Source organism: Pogonomyrmex barbatus, unplaced genomic scaffold (genome assembly GCF_055798465.1).
Source record: "Pogonomyrmex barbatus isolate J1 unplaced genomic scaffold, ASM5579846v1 scaffold10, whole genome shotgun sequence".
NCBI classification, from domain to species: domain Eukaryota; kingdom Metazoa; phylum Arthropoda; class Insecta; order Hymenoptera; family Formicidae; genus Pogonomyrmex; species Pogonomyrmex barbatus.
This window is the reverse complement of record NW_028297099.1, coordinates 2,518,505-2,535,403: the sequence shown is the minus strand read 5'-3', so window position 1 is coordinate 2,535,403 and position 16,899 is coordinate 2,518,505. Positions and strand designations below refer to the sequence as shown.

Below are 16,899 nucleotides of genomic sequence, written 5' to 3'. Positions count from 1 at the left end.
CGAGTCCCTGCACGAGGGGGATAACGAACGCCGGGGTGCAAAAGGTCTCGTGCGGTACGGCGATTATTTTACATTCTTAATATTAATTCCATTTCGAGAAAGCCGCCTGACGGGCTCGCACCTGCATATATATTTCATTACGCGCGACGGATCGATCGAATAAAGTGAATTATTTCGAATATGATAAGATAGATGATCGAGATATTATCGTGGCGGGCTTGTTCATTCTCGGTTGCCCTGAGTTAATTACGCGGTTCTCTCCGCTTGTTGCAGGAAACATCATGACCAAGGCGGTGCTCGACGTCGAGACGAAGAGGGGATACTGGTTGACGATCTATGCCCAGGATCACGGAGTGGTTCCGCAGAGCTCGAGTCTCCAAGTAAGTTTCAGTAATTGGACTTCGTAAATTATATATAGAGAGATCATTGGAAAAACAAGCATCAAATGGAAACTAACTACAACGTAGTTTTCATTAACGAATCGTTCTTCCGTCTAATGGCTCTTACCTTTTCATTTCTATTTTACACTCTTTTTCCTATTTCTCGGCCAGTAAATTTCATTTCACGTTCTCAAACGTTTCCGTAGATCCTCGAAAAGAAAAATAGAACAGATAGAGATAAACTGGATACGATTGTGGCAATACGCCGAGATGTTACACACGAATTTCCTCGCGATTATTTCTCTTTTTTTCCCCCAGTCGTAAATTTAATTTAACGAGTAGGCCTTTGTTCAACGGATAATCAGATGATTGTCTCCGCGCGTGTGCAGGTTTACGTCCAGGTTCTGGACGAGAATGATAACACGCCGTTGACCGAGCTTCCAGTTTACTATCCCTCGGTGCCGGAGAACTCGCCCGCCGGCGTGAGCGTCCTGCAGATCCACGCCTTTGACCGCGACGTCTTGCCTCAGCAATTCGTCTTCACCATCAGCAGCGGCAATCCGGAGGGTTATTTTCTCATCAACTCCACCACCGGTAAGTTTCGAGCGTGCTTATATCGTATCGACGCTGTCTCGCGGTCAGGATCCGGGATGACGGGTCTTTAGCCACACTCGGTAGCCAGTAATGAGTTCAATCTCGCTGCCCGAGAGTTTTAATAGATCCGTTACGGAATCGGGAGATTGGCCGCTTCCATGAAAAGAGATTTCGATCGAATCCACGTTCGTTCGCCGGCCGGAATCGAAGAACGGATCGAGATATTGGCCCCTCGCCGTCGATAATTCCGTGTCGTGAACGTGAAAATTATGTTTCCGACGGATAGCACGAAGGCGCGCGATCTATCTTTATTTTAACGACGCGTCTCTTTCGGATCTGATAACGCGGATATATAAGCGCGTCTGAAGATATGTTGTTCCTGCCTCACTTGGCCATGCATGCAAATTCATGTGATCGAACGTCAATCCATATTCATCAGTTCTTTATCGTCACGCTTAGCCTTCCTCCTCGCGTGAGACGCTCGGGGATTATGACAAAACGATGAGAGAGCCCCTATCTCGCGAGCTCGTTCAGATCTGGGACAGCGCCATACCTTTAACTTCAGAAACTTCATAAATAACGTAAGAGGCAGCGTTTACGTTGTTTAGCGCGACGAAATAATGTATGAGAGCGGATGTGGAACGAAATGTAACGGGCGGACAGGAACTTTATATATTCGCGTGTCGGGACTTCACCGTGGAAAAAGTACCGAGTTAAGCTAATAATATAGCGAGGGATGTATTAAAAGGGAGAGATCCGGTTTATTAAAACAGATATTATTTTCGTCCATCGCAAAACCCGAAAATCGGTTGGAATAACGTTGGTTCTTTACCTGTTTTTCTGGCACTCAACCAGGCGTTCCCGTCACAAACAACGGACATCTCGTATTCTTCGAAAGTTATTTGCGATCGGTATTAGTATGCAAAATGAAAGTCGGTTATACGGCTCGGGAGATGGCTCACAATGGAAAAAGTCGGCCGACGTTTGATTTGTATTCATCGCCGTCGGCCAATCCCCGGAAACTTCCCTTTCGCCAATCCGTTTCGCGTGCTATCCGTCCGCGGAACTTTTAATGTTCAGAATTGTGTAAAAACTTGGCCCCGGACTCACCCGCGAATGGCGATCCTCCGTATTTCACATGCGAGGAGAAAATGGAGCGGAACAGGACGACCGGACGATTCCTTAAAACGGATAAAACGCGACCCGACATGTGCGGTATTGCGGTCGTTCTTCACCGATTCTTCACCATGCCAGAAACGGAAATACTTGACTATAACCTATCAATCGTATCGGTTGTAAATGTCATTGGGTTATCATCGGTCAAGTAACGTGAATCTCGTATTGATGTAGCCATTATCGAAAATTAGTCACGGAAAGTCGAAGTACATTCGCGCTACGATAATCATTTTTACCCTCGATCCGCGTTTGTTTGTCCATTTATAAATGGAAAATCCCCCTTGCTTTTGTTTCTCGGTTCTTAAATATTTCATTTATATAACAATAAAATAGTAAACTTAAATATTTCACTTATATAACAATAAGAGTTTATTACTGGTAGATTTTGATCGCTACATGCAAGTTACTTAATCGTTTTACAAAATTTAAATAAAAGATATTGGGAAAATCGTGGAAAAACAATTAGCAATTGATGCGCGATTATAATAATGGCATTTTTATGTTGTATAATAAAGAAAAAGGAGGCGAAGAAGATCTTGGGAAGCGTTAGATAACCGAATATTGAGAGAGGAAGTTTTGATTCTAATTAATTTTCGGAATATGCTATTAAAGTATTATACAGTTACATTATAGATTAAAGCTCTCAATTTCGATATTATGCGATATCCAATATCATATTTTATACAAAATGTAGGTCTGTAGATAGAATCGTTCTCACAACGATCTTTTTTGTCTCGTAAAAGTAGTCGCAACTCACTAAATTATGAAATAAAAAGAACCTTATCTTGTCGTTTGTTTCTTTTATTTCTTTCGACAAGACAATCATTTTATCCTTGATTACATCGCGAATAAGGTGATTGCATCACCGACGGTTGCGTCCATCGACAGATTGGATCTGATCTTTTTAGAAATAGCCATCGAGCCGTCCCCGTCCGGAACGAAACATTATTCCACATTTGGCATTTTGAATCAAAATAGATTGATAGACGGGAAAAGTATGAATATTCATCGCGGACACACGAATTCGATGTAATATATATCGGAAAGTATCAGCGTCGGGGCTCCGTCCCAGTTTCCCGGTGGCGACTGCCACTCTACCAACAGCAATTACTGCAACGTAATGCAACGGACGGACCGAAGGACGGACGGCTTCCAAATTCCACGTAATACCGGTTAAATTGGTTTCCGCCACCCCGAAGAAGAGGCATCGTCGATTTTATTGCCGGTCGCCGTGTTACGTGTAGCCTCTTCGCGCGCGACGGGAATTATTATTTATCAACGGCGCGAGGCCGTTTAACGACATCGCTCGATTTTTCCATGCAGCCCGAGCCTCGCCGGCCGTATCGAGTTGCTCAGTCGCAACACAATCGGTCGGTCTGGAAGCGAGATAAACGGATGTTTTTGCCTCCGTTGCATTTACCTCCGCGGAGAGCGCGATATATCGTCGACTTGCCTCTACGGCAAATACGCCGCAGGTTCCTATTTACTCGACGTTATTACGCTCCGCCGAGAGGCCCCGCGCGTAACGAAGCCGTGACCACGAAAGGAATTGTGGTTTTTACTAATGACGATAGCCCGGAATCGTCGTGAGGTCAAGGGAAACTACTGGATACACGATACTCCTCGCGCAGCGGGCGTAAAATTTGTTTTTTTTTTTTTTTTGTAAACAGTTTTTTTCTCTTAAATTCCGTTTTTACACCGATTAATTAAAAATTAGTAAAATTATATAATTAAGGCAAAGTATGGCTAATTTATTATCTACAATGTCATTCGTATCGATGAAAAAAAGCATTTTATGATTGCAAGTTAATTCTAGAATTTATAGTAGAATTGTCTTTCACAGATCATTAATCAGATAAAATAATTTTATATTAATTTTATACCTTTTTTTCTTGCATTCGTAATACCAGCAACGTAATATGAAAACTGATTAGCCAACGCATATATATTTTTACGAGCCAGAACTAATTACTATATTATAACACATAATCGTATAATTAAACGGATAATTACGGTATTATAAAGGTGTGGTCAAAGTGAGATTCGAAGTAACTGGTTATGTTAAGGAGTTTCACGCGTATCTTTTTTTTTTTAATTTTTTTAACAAGAACGAAATAGCGAAATATTCGACTAGTACTTCCCGTCATCTTATCGATTTCAATTTTAAATTGTAGTCTGAATTATCTTAGATTTCATTAAGTTAAGTCGACAATATTGGAGAAAAATTAATGACCACCGTTTTTTTGCCGAAGCGTGGTTTTATCACGAGCTAACAGTAATATTGTTTCGCGACCCATATTAGAGGGCCTCCATCGTAAAAGCATCCTTTTCAGGAAGAATCGCAGCCGGCCGGGTCCTCGTTTCCGCAATTAAATCACCGGATCACTCGATTAATGCATCACTTCCTCATCACGCTTTCGCTACGCGCAGACACCTCTTTCGCATTCGCGCGCCATCAATCATCGCGGCCGCGGCCTCTCGATCAATTTTCGCGAGCGTCCGATAACAAGCAAGGAGACCGTGTGTGGGGGGATTTTTTAATCTTCCGGAATGTGTCGCGCCGTATAAGAGACGGCGCGGCCGATGGAAAAGGTCAGCCCGGCAAAAAGGCTACTCCATCATACGCTCCAGAATGCACGCTGAAATAACGCGTCACGGTATATCGCATACACGTGCTTTACGATTACACCCGTCGTCCCTCCGCCTTCATTAACATTATTATGTGGCACGAGCCGCGGTGTTGTTTTATGATCTAAGACTATGCAACCTCTGATAATATACGCGCAAATAAGTTGCAAAAGTGTACCCGCACGTTGCACGCTGAAAAAAAGCAAAAAAAAGAAAAAAGTAATGAACACGTTCCTCTTGAACGAGCAATGAAAAATATTAAAAAAATACACCCGGCGGTGTTTTATTTCCGACATTTTCGTCGCGAATGCGGAGTGTGTACGTTATCCGTTGTACATTTACGCTTTTCTTTAACGAAGTATCTCGGGAAGTGAGACGCGGCTTACGCCGAAAACGCTCTTCGAACATGCATACACCCGGATGTTAACCGGCGAGGGTGGGTGGACCTCTAGTTACAGCGGCACGTAGCTAAGATATGACGATGGAGAGAACAATGGCGGTGTTATATGGCAGTACGAAATTAGATTAGATAGATCTTGGCCGAGTAATGCGACCTCGCCTGCGGGAACGAGCTCGCATAAACGAACGGCACGTCGTAAGCGTTACACGACGTTGTACCTAGTCCGACTAATCGCACAGTTAGTCGCGCTTTCGTCGCGTATCGCGTCACCACGCAAAAATGTTCCCTCGCGCCGCGATAGGACGACTAAATAGGACGTAAAACCCGGGGTATTAATTAGACCCGCTAAGCTCTGGCGGCCCGGGCCACCGAGGGTGGGTCGCATTCAGAAATCTCCGGCTTTTTGTTAAACCGACCCCCGAGCGTTGCAAATATCCCCGGCTAATTTCATTAATTACGCGAAAAATGGAGAAATATGAGATTTTATTTATTTCGTGGATGTACGTCGCTGATTGCCAGCGGTGTTATCAACTATAAACGGTCGCAATTCATATCAATTCGATTAATGCATCTAGCGCCGTTTTTAATAACGGCAACGAAATTGGAGAAGCTTTATCAAAATATCAAATTGCCTCTCCCTCGCTTTTGTAAAAGTTTCGTATATATATTATTTTTGTCTAATGGGATAGTCCCGCATGACTGAAAGGACTCGACTTTTTCGAGGGAGATTTTCCTAGTTAATCAACCCTTTGGATTTTTTTTTATTCGTGTCGTAAAACTTGCGACTTTCTTTAATACGAGCGCGAGACCTCGGCAGGCAAATTTCATAAAACGCTCGCGGCGCCGCTCGTGAAAGACAGATAATCTTAGCTCATCATAAGGGAATAATCCCGATAAAACTTTCTCCCAGCGAGAGATGAGCGGCCTTTAAGCGGCCTTCCAGTTGCTCCGGCGCCGTTAACCCGGAAGCATTTTTCACTATCATCATAAAATATTACTCCGTCGAGCGTTCCGCCCGGTGCTTCAAGAAAAACGTCCTCGCGACGTCCATTGGGATCTACGGGAGAAAATAAATTCGTCGTTATGCCAGGCGGAATTCTTATTTTTGCGACGTTGCGCAGCCGCTGTCATTCGCGAACGTCGACCATCGTAACATCGCCGCATCGATAATATCGTAAATAATATCGTAAATAATTTCTTCAACTCCCATCGTTGATTTCCGATAACGAATTTTCCGCTCCGGCCTTATTCGCGGTCTCGCACACGCCCCGCGGCCTGCCCTCGACGCGCGCGAGCGCGTGGGCGTGCATTCCTATCAAGCCGAGGTCGACATGGCCCAGAGGGTGAGGAACGAAAACGAAAAGCAATTATTTAAATGCGTTCTACAGCGCCAGAGCTCTGTACGTTCGCGTTCGCGTTCACGTTCGCGTTCACGTTCGCGTTCGCGGCTCGATCGAACGGCACTTCCCGCAATTCCCCTTTTTTCCTGTCTATCGCCACGTTTCCGCTTTGCCCCTCCTATCCCCCTTTTCCTATAAGAGAAACGTGACCGCCGCGTCTGAAATTGTCGAAATTCACGAAGAAAGAGCGCAATTAATCGCGACTCGAAATGGCGCGAGGTCGATTAAATGACAGATTAGATTCGAAGATTTCGCACTTCCGCAAATCACTTTTGCGCTTTCGTTCCATTCGCGCCTTCAATAACGATGTCTCGCTGTGCAACGGTTTGACCGACGCAACGGACGCGTTTGGCCAACGAAAGTGTGGAAGTGATTCGCTTTAATCACGATGCATCCCGTATACGTATCTGTTGCGAGTTCGAATTCACACCATGCTAATCATAACGGGGCCGCAAAGCAAAAGTTACGAGAGCCGGCATCGCCTTGTCGGCGTGGTGAATCGAAACTCCGGCGCGGAACGACAACGGCTTCCTCGTAACTCGATTAGCAGCTCGTGATGTAATATGAAATCTGGGCGTTACGAACATTGCCGTCACCGGAAGCCGTAAGACTAATAAAAAAAGGCCGTCGCTCTGGCTTTATAAAAGCGCAGTCGTGTACTGCAAAGGGCTTCCTTTTTTTTTTTTTTTTGTTTGGCGGTGTCGCTTTGTTGCAACGCATCTCGTGAAGGCTCTTTGCGCGAGGCTTATCTTTATTAGGCAAATTTCTGCGGATCGCACTTGTGCCGCTCAAAAATATCCCCTCTCCATTACCTCGCTTGTCCCATTAATTATTTTATGAGCAGCGTCGTTCTTCTAAAATTGGCGGGACGCGTTCGAGCTGTCATCTTCCTCTTCCACAGTTTTCCAAAGTTTTTCACAAAGTGGTTCGCCGGAAGAAAGAATTTCTCTCCTCTCCCGCCGATAGCTTCGCGTCTGCGAATTTTTGCTCAATCGAGTTTCCAAGCCGGAGTCCGCGCCCATGATAAAAGGGATTCCGTGGAACGTAAAATAAAGCTCAATATGAGCAGAGCGGGGTGCGGTTGAAAGAGAGACGGGGGAGGAGTACTCCGCGCGTCGCACAGCAAAATCTGAACGCTATAATTTCGTCGGGCTTGTTCCATCGGGCCGATCTTTGTCTCGATAAATGGAGAGCCTTCCGTTCGCTCGCAATTCGAGGGGTCGTGCCGCGTTCACTCGTCCTCCCCCAGGGTTTTATCGAGGCAGAGGTGGAGGATCGTGCAAAGTGCCACCGTTTTACTTTCCTACCGCATGGCACGGAACGCCGATCGCGTTATTTATTAATCGTTGAACAATCTACTAATCTCTGCGGCATTCCTGTTGCAGGTCTTATCAGCACCAGCGGCAGAAAGCTCGACCGTGAGAATCAGGCGGAACACGTGTTGGAGGTAAGTCAGCTACACTTGGACTTTCTTTCTTTCTTAAATTAGCAATGTAATCGCGAGTGAATTCGAAGCGCGAATAAATTTCGGCGGAAATGGAAGATGTTCTGAGCAAATTGTATCTTCGTAATCGGCGTCATTTAGACGACGACGACGGTCTAATCGGTTTCAGAATCGTTAGAGCAAGTCGTGTTCCTTAATGGCACGCTAACGCCAACAGCTGATAGATGGATTAATGCTGCATTCTCGTTCCGCTTGTCCATTCGTTCCTCGTTTCTCGACGATACTGTCGATAAAGTTTTAGAACTGTCGCTTTTGCCTTCTCTCTTCGCTCCGTCTGCTCCGTCGTCACTCTCTCGATATTGTCGGAGTGGAAATGAGGAAGAAAATCGCATCCTCCGTGAGATTGAAAAGTAAAATGAGGAAAATCTGCTGCCTCCGACGATAAAAGCGAGAAGGCTAACTTAAGGTGAGCGCGGTGAGAAAAGGGGTAGTATGAACGGAGGGCGAGAGAGGTCGAGAAACGAATGGACGACTTGGGACAACGGATGGAAAGTAAGAAGAATAAAAGCGGCAGAAGGAGGCCGAGAGGTCGGGGGGAGGCTTCGGATAGAACAACGCTGAGAAGGGTACAATGGTTTACGGTAAGAAGAAGAAGGGTCGTAGGGTGAGACACCGGGGGAGGGGGGAGGCGAGACATTTCTCTGGGGAAGGTCGGCGGAGTCTCCCGGGGAATTTCTACCTGCATCGGGATTAAAGAAAGAGCTCGCGATAGTCTCACGTCGTGTACGGGCGGTAGACACTGAAATTTCACCGATAAAAGCAGTGAAAGAGACGATACCAATTTCACCGAGAGGCTTCCATGTAGACTACTAGATTGATAGGATAAACGGTCCCACCTTATTTCCTGCGTCTTCTGCCACTGCCGCAAAAGGATCCCATTTTGAGAATTGCGATATAGCTGATGGACTTCCAGTTCCTTCCTTGAGGTGTCGTAATACATTTCAAAGAGTTCTATTAATTAAATGTAAAATATAGGAAAAGCTGTTTTTCATGAATAAACTAAAATGATGACGTGAACGAAGCTTCACGTATGGCAGTCTCGTAAATTTAAAAAATTCACGCATTCATTTTACTATGGACGAAAGTTATTAGTATATGTCTTTTCAGTTTTTATTGTAATTCTCTACTTACACCAGCGCCAATTCTCTTGTCCGACAACACTTTGGCGTTGTCGCGCGTTCAGGGAAGCTTTGCAAATAAGATCGCAGATAGTTCTTAACTTCGTTCCGTTTCTGAAAAAGAAAAACATTTCACAACGTTTCCCACTAACTTGAACTCTGACTTCTCCTCGAAGTAGTAAAAAGCACCACGGTTGTGGCATCTAAGTGCTTATGCCGTCTGTAAAATTTCATAGGAATCTTAATGCGGCAGATGTCGTAGCGTTCGCAAAATTATGATTATTGCGGCGTGTAATGCCGCAAGTTCCGAACAAATATGAAGCAATTTGTAGGTTTATTTTTATGCGTATTTTTAAACGCGTTTGAAGATAGCTGAATTATTCATGACAATTAAAGTAGTTCTGGTAGTATAAAATCATATCGGATACTATTAAAAAAAAAAAAAAAAAAAAACGATTCGCGCAGAACATTGCAAAGCGACAAAGTATTTCGTAATTAACACAGACATATACTCGTTCTAAATTAAATCGCACGTTATTGGTTTTAATGGCCGTACTCTCGTTCATTCGTATGTCGCACTTAAATTTTCAGCGCATCTCGTCGACCAAGCAAATTAAGCGTACCCCATAAAACCAGGAAAATCAAATCGAAAATCAAATCATTTATATCGTAGCTTTGCATTCTAAACCGTTAATGCGTTAATATTTATCATTAATAGAACTTTTTGGCGAAACTCAGAATTATTTATTTTATTTCGAGACAAATAACATTTAAAATTTACGTCAGAACAAATAATATTTTCCGGAAGACGCACAAGCAGCGGACCCTCCAGTATTTAAGTTTGCCCTCGTGTGGGTTCTGATTTCGTTAGATATCATTACGGGAATTCTCCGTCGGATCCGTGCCGCGACCAGGAAATCACTTTAAGAGGCTTTGATCCTCCGATGCGGGTTGTTAACAGCGTGTTTGTGTTCGTAACCGAGTTAAATGAGTCTTGGCTCTAGAAACAAGAGTTCGTGAAAACGATCGCCTCTCCTGTGGCCCGCCTGCCACCTTCTTGCGGAGAAACTTCGACAATTTTGCAAAGTCCCTCTGCCACGAATAATTAATGAATGTACAGAGTTTTCTCTTTTAGCGCTTTCTTTTGGAATATAAGCCTCATCGATTACCTCTTCGTTATCAATCACGCGGATTAATTTACGCTCATTATGCTTCTCAACCGGAGAACGAGGAAATTTTTAACATTCATAAACAGTAAAGAATTTTCGTATGTATTCTCGAGTGTAAACATTTGTGCGAGAGAGACAGAAATTACGCGTGTCACACGGGGGGAAGGGTCATGAGGCATGAGATTTCTTTATCGATATTCTGGCTTTTACAAAAAGCAAACGACATACATTCGGCTCTCTCTCTCTCCCTCTCTCTCCCTCTCTCTCCCTCCTCTCTCTGTATTAGTTAAAACTCCATTTTATTTTCGGATAGCAGTTTGCGAGGCTATCGTGCCGTAACCATAACTATGCCGAACATTGGCGAAATTGATATCGGTCGAAACAGCGATATTGGCAGCACGCTCATCTAAACTGGGCGTATATCCTGTAGATTCCGCGTTGGATCGTTAGATTTTCTTTTTATGGCGCATCCGCTCGCTCGCCAAACTCGTTTATCTGTCATCGATATACCGTTTACCGCGTATGGCCCGATGTCAAAGGGGCGAGGTGGCTGGCTGGCTGGTATTTTGGCATGAAAGGTCAACCGAGGTTACGCGACCCGGTGACCGGGGTAACCGTGTCCCCCTTTTTCATAATTCCACGCATAATTTACGAGTCCCGGATGTATACTCGTGGCTCCACCACGAGGAGACCGTCTCTCTGTGCGTATCTCGCGCCGCCAGGCGCCCTTTTTGCATATCGTAATACGCAAAGCGCTCGATGAATCTAAAATATTAGATAATAAGCCCTCTCGCTTTCGACGGCGCGTGTAATGACAACGAATCACTTCACGTTCCTTTGCTATGTCAGTCGGACAGACTGAAATAAATCGAATTAAAATCCGCGAGACGCATAAGTAAAAAGCCCATCAAATTCACGAATATGCGACAAGTGCTCGCTGGAGGGCTTTATTGACATGACCATTACGTTATCCGTTTTCGACTAGGCTTTTCGACGCGCTTCAGACACTCCTCCCGATATTCGAAGTAAGCCAGAAAGTTGCTTACCACCGTAGAACAGGCTCTCTACTAGGTGCCGCTTCAAGTATCTGCCTGAGAATATTTCATCGAAATTTATGATCGACCGGGCGTACTTGAATGCAAATCGAAGTCGCCCGATAACAGATAATCCGTGAAGCACATAAGAATCAATTTTCACTGAGCGTGTCACTCTTGCAGACGTTGCAGCAAATTTTTGAATTAATTTTCCATCGTTCCGCGAAAGAAAGCGGATGGGGGTAATCTTGATGAGAAATTGAGGAAGTTAAAGACGTTTCAAAAACGCGACGGCAGATTGATTGCCCGGAATCTCTATTTAGTTATGCAAATATCTTTATCGCGCTGTTTATTAACTTCAAAATGAAGTTTCTCGAGTATAAGTGCCAAGCAGTAAATTACTTTTAATCTTTTCAAGGAGCCTTGTTAAAAAATGCAATTTCTCTACGATTACTTAATCACGATGGCGTGTGTTTGCGCGTGAATTCTGACGATTTGCGAATCATTGCGAGCCACCCGCTTGGTACCGAAAGCTTTTTACGGCGGTTCTTCCTTAATAGGCGTGATTTTTCACGCTTTCTCTCTCTCTCTCTCTCTCTCTCGACCGCGACGTCGAAAAATATATCCCCTTCTTTAGGATACACGCGGACATATTTCAGACTTGCCACCGTGCACGATCGGTCGTTTTCAACATGCGCCGTATATTAATAAGGGCGGTTCGGACAGGCCTTAGGCGCTATCTCTCATGAGGTTTCTTCCACAGGTTTGCGGCGGCTGCGCTTTCGCTCAGACGCGATGCGTAATGCACGCCGATTCCCGACAACGGCAAGCCATAAAGCGAAGACGAATGCCGCGCTCGCTCAGCGTCTTTCAATGTTTAAACGCTCGAAACGCGTGATTCATTCCGCATAGACGGACGCGAATTTTATTATTAATAATTATTTTGTACCGATGTTTCAGTCCTACATGTAATTATTCAAGGAAAAACATTGCCTCGCGTTCGATTCAACTTGTAACTCCGCTTTTTTATTTTACTTTAATTTAAAAAGTTTTTAAAAAATGTGATAAATATTAATCAACAATAAGCGACGGAAAATGGGAAAGAATCGATAAACGGACGTAAAGTTAGGGGAGAAGGGAGAGCAACTCTCTTCCACCCTACGTCTTGTTCTTCTCCCTTTTACACTTTTCGTAATCTACCTTTTTCCCTCCCCGCGAAACCCTTCGCTTTGCTTCCGTCTCGTCGGTCAGACACTCAGAAGCGTCGCTGAAGTCGCTTAATTGACTGAATTCTTCCTGGCGTCTTTCGCCCACCGCCGTAAGGATTATAGTCGTGACGCCCAATGTCTGATCCTTCTTGCAACGAAAACTTCCAACTCTGTGCACGTGACGCTATCGTTACAATGAGAGAGTGTTACGCCGTTGTCAAAGAAATCCAGAAACAATAGCGTCTCATGCCTCGTTTGAGGATAAGGAGTTTTGTATCTCGGGAAACATCTGGAGGAACGAACGCAAAAATATCCGCTCGTCTCGCTGCCATCGTATCGCGTGAAGTTTAAAATTCTGCATTTAAACACAAAGGAGTAAATACATTTATATTTATACAACAACAACAAATTTTTCAAAATACATCCATCTTTTTTTGTAAAATTATTCCGATAAGTTGTAGTTTCTTGCCACGCGAAATAACGGACGTTGCACGGTATAATTTAGCAGTGCACTTAAGTGCATTTAAAGAAGCCAATTTCACGTAAATTCGCGGGATTCTACATTCATTTTACCTGTACGGTATCGAGAGACATCGAGAGAGTTAATCTTTTATGTATCGTAACAGGCGTGAACAGGCCGAAATATCGAATCGTTTGATTCTCTCCTCGCTTTTTCCCCGTCGAAATGCGAAACGCAAAGGGAGAAAGGGATTGTTCCCTTCGCGCATCCAACGCATATAGCTGTGTGCTGCAACGCTATACGCTATATAATTAATGCCCGGCGCCACTCTCATTTGCCTAGTTGCTTCCTCTGTTTGCCTCTCGCGGCGGATCGCAAAAGAGGTCTCGGTCTTTTGCACGCGGCGCTAGTAGGGAGAAAATAATCATGATGAATATCCAGGAAACCTCGGCAGCGGAAACTCTGCAAATATCTCGTGTGTTGCGGTCGAATGACGAACGAGATACAAGGCGCGCGCAGTCGAGGAAAACTCGCGCGAAAAAAAAGAGAAAGAACGAAAAAAAAAAAAAGAGAGAGATCGAACGCGTGCACTCCGTCGCTCCTTTGTGGAATTCATTGTATCGCGATGCAGATCGCGGCACGCCGATCACAGTTTCGACTTACTTCGGAAGATCTTGGGCTTATCTCGGTCGAACGTTTCCAGAGGAAACTCGATATTCATCTAGATAAAGCACGCATGTACTCGTCATGTAATACCAATTAGAATTATTAATTGCACCTTAAGAAGCACGCTTTAATTGAAGATAAACTTTATGACCGTACGATTGAACGGTGAGTTTAAGAAAAAGGAAAATACTACCGTGGCCCGCGTTTACCCGGTGTTTGATACGGTGTGTGTGCGGAAACCGCGTCTCTTGGCCTCCCAGACAAGGATTCCAATTATTAACGACCGCAATTACGCGCAGTGCTTTCTCTGATAACATCTTTGGAGTCTCGTCCCTGCATCGATCCGTTCATACCGGTGAGAAAACGAAAACCGTAAATTTACGACAAAGTTTGGAAATCTTTACTTTATGCGTTGGAGTTTATTAATTTATAAAAGTGCGTTCTTCTGAAAAATTTAAAATATATTTAATATATTTAAAATAAAATTTTAAATATAAAATTTTTAATATATTTATTTCATTATTTTTATTTTTTTTTTCTTCTTTAATTTGCGTCGTATATAATAATAATAATGCGATAATATATATCATCTCACGCGGACAATTATTTTCATTATCAAATGATAATTTTTGTTAAAAGGTACAAGGCATCTTTAAAATAAGACATCGCGGATTGCGAATGTTTCGGGACATCCATGCGATGAAGTTGATTTTATTCCGACCTCAGATAGTCATTCTTTAGCGTTTATCTAACCGCTTAGCCACCTCGCAGAGTTGCCATAAGCGTTTTCCAATGCCTAGCTGGTAGCTAAATGACAGTTCCATCCGCTCGCTGCTTTAACCGACTAGTTAAATACATATTTTTTTAGAATCATTCACATATACATAACGTTCGATAAAATCACGCTTATTAGCGTGAATTTCAAACTCAAGTGGATTAGATAAAAGAGCGCCCATACAATTGAATACAATTGCTTTTAAAAACACTACGATTGCATGTTCATGCGATAAAGCAAAATTTTATTGAAAATCAGTGATTTGTAAATAAAAACGGTTGAATTAGTTTAAATTTTCATACTCTTTATGTTTTCGTTCGGCTTGATAAAAGATAGACATTAATAAAAATATCAAAAGCTTTGTGTTTTTAGACTTTTATTAATATTTATAATTAATTATAATTATAAATATAATTATTTATAATTATAATTATAATTATTTATAATTATTATTAATTATTTATAATTAATTAATATTTATACGTTTAAAAGAAAGAGACAGATGTACTTGTGAAAAATAAAGATCAATTGTAAGAAAAAAAATAAAATTGGATTAAATATATCTTGTTAAATTTTTCTTGGGTACATAACTAATAAATTTAATTAGCTTATAGGAAGCATCTATTTTGTTATTATCCAGGAGAACAAGCGATTTTGTCGAATATTTTTAAGGAACGTGTAAAAAGGAACGTTCGGTGGCCGATTTAAATTACAATACAATATCGGCAGGTGAAATCTTTTTCATTTCATTAGGATATAAAGATTTGGCAAATTTGCGCTGCGGACTCCGGCTTACGCCGGCAAACGCTCGTAACCATCGGCGATCCGATGAATAATGAATGTAACGGAATGTTGCAGCTATCACGTTTTTGACCAAAGTATCGGTCGCTCGTCCCATTAATCTTTTATGATAATCCATCCGCCGTGTAGTCATTTCCGAAATCATACTTCGTGCGTGCGGATGTAAATCTTTGGAGCGAACGGTCGCCGGAAACTGCCTCAACCACGCGAGCAGCCGGCACGAAGTTAAGTCTCCTCCAGAACGAAGTTCAAATTATGCATGCTTTTCTGCTTCGGCGAGCGAGTGATATTTCCTTAACGATCTGTCTGGTTTACTCATCCAAAGAGAAAGAGTGGAAGAAAGGAAGAGATTAGAGAGGGAGGGAGAGAGGAGAAAAGGGAGGAGAGAAAGCAGTAAAACTTGGCTTGCCAAATAGAATGTAACATCGACGCGCGTTCGCGGCGCGAGCATCGCGAGAAAATACAATTTTTTGCCCATGGAGGAAGACCGCGAGTGCCATATTTCTCGGAAAATTAGCTTTCGCGGAGGAAGCGCAAATTTATTACGGCGCGAAATTAGCGCGCGGGTCGACACGAGTTTATTCCGGCCAAGTAATGCGAGAGTCCAAAGGAGAAATTCCCCGTGGATATGGACCGATCATTATTAACGCCGAGCTTTACGTCGACCTGAGAATATTTCGATATCCCCGGGATAAGCCCGTATTTCCCATTGCGCTTTCCGCTCCGCTACGTCACTGGATTTCAGCTTCCGCGAAACTTTGCTTTAGGCGGAACGGGATTATTAAATTGATTTCATTATTGCCGCGTCCGATCTCGCGCCGGGAAATATTTTGAATTTTTTAGGCAAACTCAGTGTAAAAGCTAAAATTGACGTCCTCGCTGTCTTCGGTTCTGTTAGAATGCGCTGAATGGCTAGTATTTGATCGTTTTTCTGTAAAAAACGCCGTAAAAATCAACGCGCGACCTTCGAGGTGAAAAAGATTTCGAGAGGTGCATGGTAATGACGTCTACCGGACATCGTTGTCGACGATTTGCATCGTCCGCAAAGTGACTCCTTCGCCATCGACGGTGCTGATCTTGCGATATGAATCTTCGATTATTCGCTCGGTATCTCATGACGATAGAGGATTCGACGTCTCTTCGATGTAAAAGAGAGTCGTTTTGATGATGGTCGGAAATATCGTCACTATAAATTCGTAGAAGCTTCGTGTCTTCCGAAAGTCAGCGGTCGATCGATCTCGACGTCGACGGCCGCATGATGCAAGGAGAAAAGCCAGCCTCGGCTACTTTGCGAAACCACGCGCGGCATTCCGCGCGGCAATTCCGAGTTTATTACGGAGACTGTCACGAGGGTCGGTGCCTCGTCGTAGCTAGTGGCGAGTTCCTCGGATTTAGCCACAAACGCGGGGTTAAGCCCGGAGAAATCACCAGAGGCCGTCGAGGTAATTACGGAGAGCCGAGCGAGAGGAGCAAGAGCGGACGACGGGGCGGGGAGAGGCTCTGAAGAACTACTCGAGCAAAGCACGGCTATTACCCCTAATCACGAGGAAAACGCGATTCCTCTCTAGAACCGGAGTCTCTCGTAG

General features: G+C 43.6%; 1 protein-coding gene across 9 annotated transcripts in view; it reads left to right on the top strand.

Annotated features, from left to right (window-relative positions):
* Positions 1 to 16,899, top strand: part of kug (FAT atypical cadherin kugelei) — a 288,772-nt gene that overhangs the window by 244,596 nt on the left and 27,277 nt on the right. For all 9 annotated transcript variants that reach the window (XM_089085546.1, XM_011632546.3, XM_011632545.3 and 6 more), the window contains exons 4-6: positions 274 to 380; positions 770 to 974; positions 7,964 to 8,025. In XM_089085546.1, the coding sequence (XP_088941672.1) occupies positions 274 to 380; positions 770 to 974; positions 7,964 to 8,025 (374 nt within the window). The remainder of the gene's footprint in view (positions 1 to 273; positions 381 to 769; positions 975 to 7,963; positions 8,026 to 16,899) is intronic.